Below are 15,503 nucleotides of genomic sequence, written 5' to 3' on the forward strand. Positions count from 1 at the left end.
GTTTAGTGTCATTTGTCAATTGTCTATACAAACTGAGTGAAAGTAGGTTAGCTTGAGCTCCTGAATCCAATAGTGCTCTGGCTTTGATTTGGTTGGTTCCTACTTTGCATTCAATGATGGGTTCTTCTTTGTCATTATCCATTTCTGTTGTACTGACTGCGTTTATTCGTATTGCTCCTTCATTGTGCTGTTTCTGACGTAGTAGTCTTCTTTTCTCCATTCTTTCCTTCGCCTCGGCTTGCGCTTCCTCCAAAATCATTTTCTTTTTCTGGACACGCAGCTTTTCTTGATGTATTTTGAGAAGCATGTCTTGGGTTAGCGGCAAAAGATACTTTTTCACTCTGCATCCACTAATCCAATTGGGCATTTCTTCTCCGTCTAATGTAGCAAGCTTGACGGCTCCACTTGGTGATAGATCTTTAATCACCAGAGGTCCCATCCCTCGCTTTTTAAGCTTCTTAGCATGCTGTTTCAGAGTGTAAACTAGGACATAGTCCCCAACCTTAAACTCTTTAGTCCGCACATGCTTATCAAAAAATTCTTTTTGTCGCCTTTTTTGAGCGTAGATAGAAGCTACTGCTTTTAGGCGAAGCTCATCTAGCTTTTCCAGGTCATCTATTCTATCAGAAAGCTCGTGCCCTGTCCACTCTAGATCCTTAGCCACCCTTAAGGTTGAAATCAAGAATTCTATTGGTAAGATAGCATTTAGCCCAAAAACCATGTTATATGGGGTCGTTCCTATTGATGTTTTATATGCTACCCTATATGCCCATAATGTTGAATGCAACTTCTGGTCCCAGTCAGTTCTCGACTCAGATACAATCTTCGTGAGGACCGTGCATATGGTTTTGTTTGTTGCTTCAGCTTGTCCGTTTGCTTGTGGATGATACGGGGCTGATTTCCTATGGATTACCATGAATTCATCTAGAAGGATCTCTATCACTTCATTTATAAAATGTGTGCCTCGATCACTCACAATTTCTATTGGCAATCCATATCGTACAAAGACGTATTCATATAGAAATTGTGCCGTGGTCCTGGCATCTGCTTTTTGAGTTGCCTTTGCTTCGACCCACTTTGTTAGATAGTCTGTAGCCACAATGATGTATTGTGCATGAGTCTTATATGCAGGAGGTGAAATGGGTCCGACATAATCAATCCCCCATTTTGCAAAAGCTCTTGCCCCATCATTGGTCTAAGCGGCATATCATCTCTTTTAAGTGGTACTTTGGTCCGCTGACAGTCATCGCACCGTTTAACGTATTCCTCAGCGTCCATATGTAATGTTGGCCACCATATTCCTGCGGCTAAGACAAGTTTTGCTGTCTTATCACCTGAGAAATGGCCTCCACCTACTCCTCCATGAGCTTGCTCTAGGATTATCACATACTCAGACTCTGATGCGCAAATCCTAAGCTGGTTGTCTTTACCTCTCTTATAGAGTTGATCTCCTATTAAAGCGTAATCTCTAGCTTCTGTCTCTACAGATTTCTGACGAGCTTTTGACGTTCCTTCTGGGAAAGTTCTATTTGTGAGATATTCAACAATATACTGACTCCATTCTGGAGCGATCATTATCTGATATAATGTCGAATACTCTGCTGGCGGTTTTGATGAACATACAATACATACAGTGACATATTCATGTACGCTTTCTTTCATTCCTGGCCAATAGACTCCCAATTGTAACAAATTCCTATATGTGTTCCTTCTTGAACAATGAAATGCACATTCCTGAACATGTGCTTCGCGCAGATATATATTATATTCCTCAGGATTGATGCATAGTCGTAAAACATGATCATTTCCCAATTGATACAACCTTCCTGCAACCAATTGAAGATTCTTGGATTGCTGAATAGCAATATGTTTCTGGTTGTATTCTCTTCTATCAAACTCTCCTCCATAGGTTAATAGGTTAACGACATTTTGAGACCACTTCGGTATCATTTCTATGTTGAACAAGTACGCGTCTGGCATGTCGTCATCTACTCCTATAGGGTCTTCTCCATTCGTCAATCGCGAAAGATGATCAGCTCTAAGATGTGTTTTTCCTTTCTTTACTACTACCGTGAAGTCGAATTCCAGTAAGATAATGAACCATCTCACTATTCTCCCGGTATTGCATGGTTTATTCACTAGGTAGAGCAAGGCTTGGTGATCCGTAAAAAACACAAACTTGTTGGCTAGAAGATAATGCCGAAATTTCTTCACAGCATATATCATTCCTAATCCTTCTCGCTCTGTTGTGGTGTAATTCTTCTCTGCATTGTTGAGCTGTCGACTGGCGTAACAGATAGGAAAATCCATGTTTCCTTCTTCTGGCTGAGCCAGAATGCATCCTATTGCATATGCCGAAGCATCTATATGCACATGGAATATCTTCTCCCAATCTGGTGATTTCAAGACTGGAGCAGTAATGAGTGCCTCTTTCAATTTCTTGAACGATTCCTCACACTCCTCTGTCCATTCAAAGTTCACTATTAGCCTGTAAAGTGGTTGGCCTATTATAGCGTACATGTAAATGAATCGTCTATAATATCCGCAATGTCCCATAAAGCTCTGTACTTGTTTCGCATTGGTTGGTCTAGGCATATCCACTATAACTTTTATCTTCTCTAAATCCGTGGATATTCCGTTTTGTGAGACAATATGTCCCAGAATTCTGCCCTGTCGGACCATAAACACACATTTCTCAGGATTGAGACAAATGCGATATGTCCTACATTTCTCAAATACTTTTCTTAGGTGTTCTAGATGCTCATCTCTCAGAGGAGAATGTACACATAAGTCATCCATGTATATTTCTAGAAACAACCTTAAGTATTCTTTGAAAGCATGCGTCATCAGCCTCTGGAAGGTTGCGGGAGCATTGGTTAGACCAAAAGGCATAACCCGATAAGCATAAATTCCCCACTCCGTTGCAAAAGCTGTTTTATGTTGATCTTCCGGTGCTATGGCTAGCTGGTTATATCCTGAAAAACCATCAAGAAAGGAGTATGCTGTTTTCCCTGATACACGCTCTAGAACATGATCAGTTATCGGCAGGGGATAATTGTCCCTGATTGTTGCAGCATTCACTTTCTTTAAGTTGACACACACTCGGAGTTTTCCGTTCTTCTTGGGTACTACCACAATTGGAGATACCCAATCGTGTGTTCAATCTCGTATATGAATTCAGCTTCCATTAGCTTATCTATCTCTTCTTTGATTCGCTTAGCAAACGTATCATTATATGTGTATGGTCTCTGTCTGCTAGGCTTTGCGTCTTGTTTCAGTGGGATTGTGTGTTGGCATATCGATGGGTCAACTCCCTTTAAGTCCTTATAAGACCATGCAAACACATCCCTATACTCTCTGAGAAGACTCAAAAGTCTCTCTTCCTCGCCTGGAGACAAATCTGTGGCTATGTACACCGGTCTAGGTGTCTCACCTGGAGCTGCTAAATCAACTTTTTTTGCATCCTCCGGTCCGTCATAAGATTCGTTCTCCCTTCTCTCTCGAATAGGTGGGGTTAATACCACCTTCCTATCCTCTATTGTGAATTTCCTATAGTGAGAGGGAACATCCATGTTTTCCTTGATTTTGGCGTTTTCGTCCTCTCCACTCTCAATTTCTGTCGTCCAAACTTCTTTCAGCGTTTTCTTGAGCTCCCTGTACTTGTTTCTACGTTCTAACTTGGACTCCGTGTGTTCTCTGTTGCGCTTGTTCTTTTCTGATTTTTCAGTTTCAGTTTTCGTTCCATTCCTTTGAACTCGATTTCTTGAGCCTCTTTTGTTTTCTCGTAAGCTCTTTTGATCATTGCCTCTCATTCTTCCAGAAACCTTGTCCTTAACACAGTCTTCCGCCTTTACTAGCATTAGGAATTGATTTTTTCCTCTTATTCTAGGCATCGGATTGGTTCTAACCCCCTTTGTTTTTTTCTTTGCTCTATAGCATTTCTGGCGTTGTTTAGTTTGGTTCGGAAAATCATAAAATCGGACATCCGTTATAGTTTCTTCGTTTCCGCTTGAATTGTCCGTTGACTCATTGTCTGCTTCATTTCCCCACTCAGGATGATCGGGAATGTAGTGAAACACCTCCTCTTCATCTTCCTCTTCATCTTCCTTTTCCAGTGTATCGTTCTTTTCAGTTTCTTTTTCGAGTACAGTTCTCAACATGAAGTACGGAACCACGTTGTACCCGTCCTTGTCGCAAAATTTTGTTGTGGGACCATCCGGAATTGCACAAACATCTAGGGTTGCTAGAATGTGTGTCCATTCTAATGGTTCAAGCGTGTCCTCTGGAAAGGGTTCTCCTATATAAGTTTCGTCTTCGATAGCCCTTTCTAAAACACATTCTTCTCGTTTCAGACTTCCACATTTCGAAGCTCCACACATCCATAACTCCTTGGGTTTACCTAACCAAGCTGGAAATTCGGATCCCGCCAAAGTAGATGAATCAAACTCCTCCACCGGTGTTCGGTTCACATCTTTGTAGCTATGGTCTCTCAGGTTCACACGTGTAGAGGTTTCCATATTTCTTAGGTATATGTGATCGTAGCCCCAATCCTGGACCATTTTCAACTGTCTCATGAATGGTCTTCCCAGTATTATATCATAATTATTCTCCTTGCCAAAATCGACAATAGCAAAAGTATGTTCGTATTCAATGCCGCAAGAAGTCACTACGACTTTCTCTAATAACCCCATAGGTTTCTCCATGTGTCCATCTGCTAATTGGAGTTTCAACCTAGTCTTCCTTATTGCTGGTTTTTCCCCATTTTTTCCAGATTTCTTTTGTAGCAATGGCTACCCCAGCTCCGCTGTCTAGTATTGCCATCGTGTTCACTCCTTGGAATTCAACTGGTAAGGTTGTATTCCCCTCTTCACCTTCGCAATACTCTCCGACCTTGTTTAAGGGTACAGGCTTAGCATTCTTTTGTGGTTTGCTCAGCTCTTGTATACCCTCTTTAGTCTCGATGTTGGGTCTTTTATCCCGAATTTCTCCAAGCATTTTCCTACAGTGGTCCACATATGTGGTCTTAGCCTCAAAAGCTCAGCTAGAGTGATAGTGCATGTCACTGGTGTTGACAAGATCTCTATCAATCCTTGCGAGTCCATAACTTTTTCTGATGAAATTCTTCGTGAGGGAAGTGCTTTAATCTCGGATTTTGCTTCATACTCTCCTAAGTATGAAGGTAAGGTATTCAGTGAGTGAGGTTTGCTCTCCATTGTTCTAACAAAGCCCCCAACTCCCCAGTAAGATTGCAGATCCAAGTCCACTTGAGATTCTGCCTCAAATTCCACTATGGGAGGATTCCTGATGTCCTTTTCCCAATTTGTCTGATTAGCTTGGCAACTTAGCTCGTTTGCAAAGTTTGCCTCTCTCACTTGTTTCCAAAATTCATTATAATCCTCATCTCTTCCGTAAGACCTCTGTATGACTGGATGAAAACTCTCTATCTCCTGATCGGTTGTGTTCAATACTATACGGTCATCCTTGTGTGTATTTTCAGGCTTTTGTGCACTGGGAGTCTTTTCAGCTACCCGTGAAATGATAGTCTCTTGCTGAATTGGGTTTTCCGTTCCACAATTCATTGTTTCTTTTGGTGGTTCTAATAAGGCTTGTGCAGTCTCGATCATTCTCTGGCACATTTCAAGTCTCTGCTTTTCCAATTCCGCGTTTGGGTATGTCATCCACCTCTGTTCTTGTGTTTGGTTGTTCTTTAACCTAGCTTCGTAAGCTCTCATCAGTGCGTCCAATGGTTCGTGTACTTTGTCGACTAGCACTGATCCCCCTGAGCTTAAGCTCGTTGTTTCTTTGATACTCTTTTGTTTCGTTCTTTCCGGGCTCATCTCTCGTTTTCCGTTTTGACTCTCAAGTTTTTCTAATCTTTCTTTCGTTTGCTTTAGTTCCTCAGCTAGAATAGCGTCTTCACGTTCTTTTCTCAACTTCATGCGTGCTTTTCTAGCTTTCCATGTGTTTCTCTGACTCCGCGGTTCTTGACTAACCACTTCAGTCGCTAACTTTCCATTCTCAGGTTCTCTCGTGGTTTTCTTAGCTTGAGCTCTTACCAACTTGCGTTGGTATCAGAGTTTCATTTTCAGACCCACTGCTGGTAGGAATAGTTTCTAGCATCTTCAATGTCGTCTTTTGCACTTTGTTTGGATTTTTTGAACAATCCTCAATGAAGTGAGTAACCCCACACTCAGTGCAATAAGTGTTAATTCTAATGATTTCCGTATGTGGACAAACATTCATCAGATGGTCACCTCCACACTTGTAACAGGGTCCTAGTGCTGGTCTTGGTCCCATTTGATTCGTCCTTTGTGGATAGGATGGTCTTTGTCCTGTTAACCTTCCATGAGCTATGAACATCAATGTTCTTGCGTCCAAATTGTATCTCTCTTCATCAGTAGCACTTGTAACTGTTGGGGTTCCAACATTCCCAATCATGCCGCATGGTTCTGGTTTTGGGTTCTTCTGGTGGGTAATACACAATTGGAGACATGTGTGCACCAGATTCTTCATAATAGGCTTGAGCAGGCACTAGGGCTTGTTCTTCCTGATTCTCTAAGGTTGGTGCATATCTAATGCCCACTGGTCTTGCTCCTGGTAAATGTGGTTGTTGTCCCAATATCGGTTGCGGTCTTTCTATCCCCATAGGTCCTGGTACATTTCCCGTTGGGTATCGAGGTACTGGATGTACTTGAGGTGGTGCTAATAGAGCAGGAGGTGCATACTGACGCTCCCTTATATACCCTTTGTTGTAATAGCACTCCTCTGTTGGATGGTTTGTCCATTTTTGTTCAATAGCACACCATTTCAGTGTTTTTGGCAATGGTTTTTGGTATGGTGCCATCCTTTTTAGAGCATCTTCTATCATTTGCTCTACATTTGGCATGGTTGTTGTTTGAACATTCTTTTTAGTGGTAGTCTCGCTCGCTACGGAGGAGGAGCTACTGGATGCAAAATCTGTATCCGCTGACACCTCTCCATAAACCGTACAGTTATCCACTAAGTACAATGCCTCTCTCGTTACTTGCTCGAAACTTGTACAAGCTTTCAAGTGCAAGTCCTTCTTGAGAGTGTCGTTTCTCAGTCCCTCAATAAAGAGAACAGATAGTCTGTCATCTTGTGGTCGTTCACGTACTGGACATCTCTCAATGTATTGTTTGAAGCGAAGTGAAGCTTCCTTCACTTTTTCGTGTTCTCTCTGTTTAAAAGCATATATTTGTGAGACCGTATTGTGCTTAATCCCTCGTTTTGAGAATTCCTCAGCAAACTCTCTTAGCAAATGGTCAATGTCCTGGAATCCCCCTATGTTCAGTGGTTGAAACCATGTCAATACCGTACCTTCTAGAGTAAGACCAAATCCTTGGTATTGTGTATGGAAATCTGTTATCTGCTCAGCTCTTAAGACTTGCTTAAAGAGTGACACATGTGCATACGAATCTCCTGAACCACCATACTTCTTTGGCATACACTTGGCTACTTGAGATGGTCTCATATGTCTATGGTCTGCTACCAATCTCATTGCTCCTGTGTCCCGGCTAAAGCTTTCTCTAGCATCATGGACTTCATGGGTTACCCTTGTCGGTTCCCCTGCTCTGAATCTACTACTAGGAGGTAAATGTGATGGTTCCGCTTCGAACCTTGGACCTGGAGTGATACAAGTGGGGATTGGAACTGTACTACCTCGATTCGTATCCATTGACTCTCTGGAATGTAATGATCCCATTGGTCCGGTCTTCGAGTACTGAGGTTGACTGAAAGAGTCAGCAGCCTGAGTTCTTTGTCCTCCTGTTGTCATTGGGTTTTGCACTCCATTTGTTGGTGCTGGTCTTTGTGAGCTAGAAGTAACATAATACTGATGTAGTGGTCCCCCAAAGTATGTATATCCTTCTAAATCTTTCTTGCCCATTGTTGAGTATTGCCTCCCATACTTGTCGTAAGCAGCAATTTTCACTTCCGATCCCTCTGTGTAGGTAAAGACATAGTCTTTTTTGGTTTGTCAACTCTCCAGTGTAGGGTTCTTCACATCTATAATAGAGATCTTGCTCCCCATTATTATATTTGTATAGCCCCACATAGATGTTATCAGTGTTGATCCTTGTAGTTTCATTCTCTCTTCTTAACCTCGCATCAGGGAAGTTCATTATTGGTGCCTTCTCCTCAAGTTCTTCATCTACTTTGGCTTTGGTGCCCATCAATCCCCACTTGTCCACAATGTTAGGGTTTAGGACTACCAAGTACATGGTACCCTCGTCATCTAGATATCTATCTCCGCTATAGCTCACAGGCACTAAGTCCTTGAACTCACTAGGTCTCTCCTCTATCTTTACACAATAGCGATCCATTCCATCTTTGTAGATCCTGGCACCTTGCTCATTGTCGTACTGGTATTTTATGAACAATACTTTCATTGTGGCGGAAGGGTTTGATGATCCTGCTGCCATATTTTCTCTGTTGTTCAGGTTCAAGTGTTCCAAGTGTTCAGTAAAAATCTCGTAAGATCTCTCCGAAGAAGTATCAGAGACACTTCCTTCAAAGATCGGCTCTAATGGTTGCACCCAACTTTGGTTTACACTTCCTTCGGTTGATATGACACTTGCTTATTCCCCTTGTTTTGGTTGGTTATTCTGGAGGTTCCTGCCCGATCTCAAATTCATCAATTCCCCTAAAGGACTTTAACTTTTCCGTCTCGGCAATTTGTTTTCCCCAAGTTTTTGTGGTCAGAATTGATCCAAACTGATTGATACTTGGTCAATTGTTTAATTTTGTCAGTCGGACAACTTCTGTTTCATCAAGTGAGAATTTTGTTGCAGTTATGCTGAAAAAGACATTATACGCGTATGATGTCTTTTTTTCACAGATTTAGAATATTTTGGTTATGCTCACTCTCAGTAGCCCCCTTATGCTCTGTCCACTCACAAAATTTAGTTGGAACTCTGTTTGAGCAAGTTATGGCTAATTTAGGCTTTTCTGGCAATTTTCCGCTTTTGACTTGTTTTGGGTCAATTGTGATCCAAATGGGATGAAACTTGAAATATAACCTCTAGACAGCTATTACAATGGATCTGTGTTGGCAAAGTATCAAAATATGTCCAAAATTAGGTAAAAGACATTATACGTGTATGATGTCTTTTTCATCAATTTGGGTCAATACTTGATATTTATGCTTTCAACAGTGTTTGTAACAATCTTGTCAGGTTAGATATAAAAAATAAGCAGTGGATGTGCTAAAAGACATTATACGCGTATGATGTCTTTTGTCCCAGATTTTGACTATTCTTGGTTTTAAGCCTTCTCCAATGTTTATAATTGAGTTTCAAGTGTTTTTGTCAGGTTTGAATATAAAAACAAGATCTGAATCCAAAATTTCCTATTCTTTGCGTTTCTTGGACTCCGACTTGTCTTTTTGGGTTTCTTTGAGTGTTAATGCTCTTGTTTTAAGTTGAAATTAGGATATAACTCCCCTTTTGAACACTCTGGTAAAGTCAAAATTTCTGTTTTGGTCTCTGTTTGGTCATTTAGACATCATACGCGTATGATGTCTAAAGTTGCAGATTTCCAGTTTTTTGGCACAGAATCCTTTCTAAAGCTTTCTCAAGTGCTCAGCAACTCACAGATATACCGAAAATTTCTCTGACTTTTGTTTATTGCAAGTTTCACTACTAACTCGACGGTTTAGTGATCTAACATGCAATCAACCATATTAAGCAAATACTCCAATGATTACTAGCTCTAGATCAGGATCAAATGAAGTCCTACCTAAGCTATTCCTAATCATAAAATGGGTTTGGTAATTGTGATTTTAAAGAGATCCACTACCACTCACGGACTAGCAAATTCTTCTTCTATCAACAACTACTCAACACCAACAAAACAACAAACAAATCTAAGCTAAACTAAAAATACTGTCAACACGGAAGACCCAGGAATACCCCACTTCCTAGTATCTCTCGAGATCTTCGGAGTCCACCACTCTTAGATCTTTTCTAACTAAAGTATACAAAGTAGTTTATACTACTCACCTCGTAGGATTAGTCTAAGGTCACCTACTTAGGGCTCTCCTCCCCGGCAGCGGCGCCAAATGTTAAGGCGGTTACGCCGCTAGTGGAAGCTAAATAGCGAGAACTCAACCAACAACAGAATTTGTCAGACGAGAACGGAGCTTAACCCGCAGGCGCATGGAAACAACTAGGTGGGTGTCAAATCACCTACTCGACCTTCTAAGACAATCACTACTAAGGAAATCAAATCTAAGTTCTAAAATACGCAAGTGACTGAAATCCGTACTACGAACGAATGCTATACGAAACAGGATCTAGAATCATTGAATCGATCTCAAACTCAAGGGGAAGTCTATACACTAGGTAAGAACAACACCCTAAAGACTTGAACTGCAAAATCAACCTATAACCACTCTGTGCGGTAAACGCGTATGAAGACATGCCGAAAAATACAGGTGACCGAAACTTGACCCCGATGGTACTAATGTGTAGCTCTACTCGTTGTGGTTCTATAGATATGCTGCACGCTCTATTTCGACACACGAGTTGGAAGAAAAATCACACCGAAGCTCGTAGGAACTTACCACACATAGAAGCCGATAGCGCGCACTCTTGGTATCTGTGCGTAGCTCTCGCCGTTGCGACACAATGGCGGTGTCGCTTCTCCAATGGCGGTTCCGTAGCTCGCGTAGCAAGTAGATAAGACTCTCTCTCTCTCTCTTTCTCTCTCAGACACAATCACGGCGCTCAAAAACTCACTTTGATTAATAATCGAAAAAACTTAGGTTACAAAACTTTGGCTTATATACCTCAGCCTTGGAGGTGAGAACATCTCTAACTAATTACATCGGCAAGTGAAATTACTTCGGAATTACAAGCTGGAAACTCAATTGAGTCCCGTTACTTAATGAATGGCTCCAATCAAAATCAATGTCGGAAAGACATTTATTACAATCAATGGTTACAAAAATGATGAGTGTGAGCAAAAATGTGGGTGTGATCCTCTGCTGGCTCAACAGCCAAGGGTGCCCAAGTAATAAAGCTAAGTGTGGGAACTGAAAAAACTGAGAGAAGACCAGAAAAAACGTGGAGAAGAGAGGAGGAACAGCCGCAGGTGTGTTTTTGCTCATTTTGGAGCCTGTTTTGGCCGTAAACTGCTCATCCGAGGTCGGATTTGAGCACTTTGACATTGTAGACTGGGGTTTTGGGCCGCTCCGGACGCGATGGCGCTCTCCATTTTGTCAAATTCCTCACTCTTTTCCTGCTGTTTTTCTGTGTAAGTTCCTCCTATGAGCGAAGTTTCTGCTGCAGTTTGTGATTGTATCTGGCTTCTTTTACCCATATTGTGTGAGCTATTTTCCCCATTGGTGTTGGCCCAAGCTCAATTGTATCTAAACATCAGAAATTCTCCTCTTTTGAGCTGAGTTTTTTGGGTGTGTGTGTGTGTGTGTGTGGAGTGGGCAAGTGGATAGTCTCTCTCCTCTCACTCCAGAGGTGTGTTCCCTGTCTCGGCCAGGTGTGTTGTCTAAGCCGAGTGGTGCCCTATAGTGTGTGTGTGTATCTTCCCAAGAGTGTGTGTCGGGTCGTTATAGAGGTGCTGTGTGTGTTTTCATCCCGCTCACAACGTGATGATGCTTCTTGTTCTATCACTCTTTTAGAAATACATCCTGAACGAAACTTCATGTTCACATCATGGCTATTATATTGAGAGACATGGATCTTTCTTTTTGTGTTCTTTCTTTGGGTGCCATCAAATACACTATAAAAATCATACAATATTCAAAAGTTAGATGTTTGGCAAAACCAAAAAAAAATTTGAAGTATAAAAAACTAAAAAAATGGACAGAGTCTATTTTGTTTTTACACAACAATGAAATTGAAAGCTTAGTGTAGAATAAGTGTTTGAGATCTCATATCATCTGCTTGCAAGCGGATAACCAAAGCGGATAACCAAGTGGATACTATTCTAAGTATAAGAAACAAAAAAATTTGACAGTCTCCTTTGTTTTTTCATAAAATTTAGCATAAACTTATCCACCCTTATTATAAAGGCCTCCATGGGAGATTAAGGACAAAATTATACCAAAACTAACCTCTTTCTCAAGATAAAAATAGACTTCAAATCACAATTTCAAGACACTATTTCCTATAAGTAGTTAAACCGTAGTAGGTGTTTGAGCTCTCTAATAATCCGCTTGCAAGTGGATGATCAGAGAGCTCAACAACTTTATATTTTTTGTAATTTTGATGCAATATTTTAAAATAGCCATTAAAACTAACCTCTTTCTCAAGATAACAGTATGCTTTAAATCACAATTTCCTATTACTACTTAAATCGTAGTAGGTGTTTGAGCTCTCTAATCATCCGCTTGCAAGCAGATGATTGGAGAGCTTAACAAGCCCTATGTTTTTTGTAATTTTGACTCAATAACTAAAAATTAGCAACAAAACTAATCTATTTTTGAAGGTGCAAATAAATACAATATAAAAATTGTACTTTTAATTATATTCGAGACTCAGATCTTTATCAAAATAAAAAATATAAGTCAATGTAGATATAAAAGCTCTTTGATCATCCGTGTGCAAGCAGATGATCAGAAAGCTCAAAATCTCTTATATTACAAATCCAAAAGGACCTAAAAGTAAAGTCAGTAAAGTTAGAAGACATACCTTCCTTATACTGGGTGATGGAAACGCACAAAAAGCTAATCGACTACCTGCAAAGACCATGTGATATCAAGAGAGTTAATTTAACCCGATGTCCTCTTTTAACCTTCTAAACTCTTGAGCTTTAGCCTAAAACACAATATCAATGCCTAGACATGTGACATTGGGTACAACATTTCATACACAACTAATATCTAAATCAAAAGAGGAAAACTTGATGTCCTTTTTGGGACCCACTTAGAAAACTGTATAATAATTATGAAGTTCAACCTTAGTAAAAACACTCCATCTCTACCTCACTGCATAATAATTATGAAGTTCAACCTTAGTAAAAACACTCCCTCTCTACCTCACTGCATAATAATTATGAAGTTCAACCTTAGTAAAAACAATCCTTCTCTACCTCACGCTGTGATAGAAAAAACATGTAAAACATGTGTCATCTGGTTAAGTCATCAAGTTATGCCAGATATAAAGACTACAAATGAGGACATACTCAGATAAACAATTATTGGGCATCACAAGGAAAATTCAACCTCAACACCTTGCTACCGGTAAACATCTCAACATCTCATAACTAAGATTGACTATTTTCAAACTCTACCCTTGCAAGCTAGTATGAAAAACCCACGAGCTCGCAGCTCCTTCGCGTGCGCGCGGACGAGTAGCAAGCTAGATACTGTTACACAGGCATATTAAAAGACACTAGCCCACCTAATGCGGAATTTTGGTATATAGAAAAATGATGGACATAGAAAAGACATAGAATGGACAAAAGTTACAAGGGAAAGCCGTCATGAGGGTGCAAAGGCCCACAAGAAGATTTAGAAATTTTCTCATGTAGGAAAACAAAGTCTTTTTCAATGTATGTCATATGAAATCTAGCTTGCTTAGGTCGATTCACAACATAACTATAGGCAAGATATATGATGTTTGTTATGTACTATTGTGGTCTTGCGACGAACACGATCCAAAGGATATATACCGGCGAAAAGAATGTTGCTTTTAAATGCCATTAAAGCATGACATTTTGTGTGTGTGTGTGTGTGTGAGAGAGAGAGAGAGAGAGAGAGAGAGAGAGAGAGTGGAGGCAACTAAGAAGGGCAAACAATGCAGGAGAGGGCAAGGGGTCTGGGGTTTGAATAAAAGGTATGGACTTGGATTAAGTTTTTGTTTTTGTCAGGCAAACAAGCTAAAGCATGTTCTTATGTCTTGATGGTCTAGCAAGATAAGGAGGTAGCTTCATGCCTTCCATGCCCTCTCGCCCCCATGTTGTCACTCCAAGACCACCACCCCCCCCCCCCCCCCCCCCCCCCCCCCCCCCCCCCCCCCTCCCTCTCTCTCTCTCTCTCACACGCATGCTCCACATGCCACTAGGAGAGCCCCACATGTATTCTTACATGTATGCATTCGATAGAATAGAATATATCAATATACAAGGTTATAGCAAGTGTTTGTACTGATATACCAATCTCACACCAACTGCCACTCTCCATGGCTGAGTGTGTGTGAGTATGCATCCAACACATGAAGCATATGTTGAGCCTTGAACCACTACACAAATGGAGTCGGCAAGTGAGTCTTTCCACCTCAAGTGAGTCTACTGATCTGTCTAGGTGAGTTTATTTGGACAAGTGTAATAGAGGTGTTTTCAAGTTCTGCTATTTCTGCTCAGGATGGTTATGACTCACTCACTGGCACCGCATAATGTCACGATCTTTGAAAAAACAGATTTCTACTGAAGACTACCTTCGAACTTGATCTGAGCCACCTGCGGATCTGAGCCACCTGAGTCAGCTTGCGGATGATCTCCGTCTGAGGCTGACGACGTGTGCACCTGCGGATCTGAGCCACCTGCGGACTTGAGCCTGACGACGTGAGCCACCTTGAGCACACCGCAGACTTGACGAGCTCAAGCTCGTCCGCACGCGCGGACGAGTAGCAAGCTTTGCTCTATAGGCGAAGGAAGCGGACAGGTTTAGAAAAGGATTTGCTTTTGATTTCTTGACTATGGAGTTCGGACGAGTTGCCTTCCAAATTTTATGACTAAAGACTTTCACCTCATGCAAGCACATAGAATATAATGTTGCCCGGAGTTTTCTTGCCCATTATCACACAATTGTAACATCACCATGGATTGCACCATGACCAAACGAGAAGGCAATGAGCTCAAGTTCACCATCCAACTGCATAGGGCTAGAGAGGGCACTATGCACCATACATGATGCATTGTATGACGAGGATAACATTTTAATGCCTAGTTGTATAGTGATGGCCTATGTGTCCATACTAGCCCAACTGCCCAAAGGCACTACGACCTTGGGTACTCTCAACCCTGAACCTTGGACACAGTCCGCAATCCACTCTTCAATGAATGCTTTGGATGCCCGGTTAAGCTCCACGAGCACCTTTATAGGCTACACGACACCCATATTTTATGAATTGCCATGTTTGCAAATTATGAATCCATTATGCAAGAAAAGGTTAAAAAAAACTCCTGATAATCAAAGTTTGGAGGTCTTCTACGCTTGTAACCAAGGAATTTTTTTGGTTAAAATAGCTATGTTCGTTTTCTATTGCTCATAGACTATATTATCCAAAAAATTCCCAAGGACAAAATGCCATTCATATTTTTTAAAATTGATATTAAATTTTTGCAAAGATAGTCTATTTCATAATTTTAAGGGCTGATTGTTGTCTATCACAAGCAGATATTTAGTTTGTTATGTAGGCTTTTGAGATGCGGTGCTTTACTAGTTTTAGACATAATTGTTTATCTGCGAGGTAATTTCCCCACAAATTACATGCTAAGCACTCAAGAATGGCTCTCAATTGTAA

General features: G+C 41.0%; 1 protein-coding gene across 1 annotated transcript in view; it reads right to left on the reverse strand.

The window, feature by feature from the left end:
- LOC147460600 (uncharacterized) overlaps nucleotides 1-14,847 on the reverse strand; it is a 32,791-nt gene extending 17,944 nt beyond the window's left edge. Inside the window, exons 1-3 of the mRNA XM_086499043.1 lie at nucleotides 14,726-14,847; nucleotides 14,415-14,533; nucleotides 12,669-12,715 (exon numbers count right to left, since the gene is read on the reverse strand). Of these exons, the coding sequence (XP_086355169.1) occupies nucleotides 12,669-12,715; nucleotides 14,415-14,533; nucleotides 14,726-14,847 (288 nt within the window). The remainder of the gene's footprint in view (nucleotides 1-12,668; nucleotides 12,716-14,414; nucleotides 14,534-14,725) is intronic.
- Between the last annotated feature and the right edge of the window lie 656 nt (nucleotides 14,848-15,503).

The sequence above is a fragment of the Adiantum capillus-veneris genome, chromosome 3 (genome assembly GCF_014529385.1).
Source record: "Adiantum capillus-veneris isolate H3 chromosome 3, ASM1452938v2, whole genome shotgun sequence".
Classification (NCBI taxonomy): Eukaryota; Viridiplantae; Streptophyta; class Polypodiopsida; order Polypodiales; family Pteridaceae; genus Adiantum; species Adiantum capillus-veneris.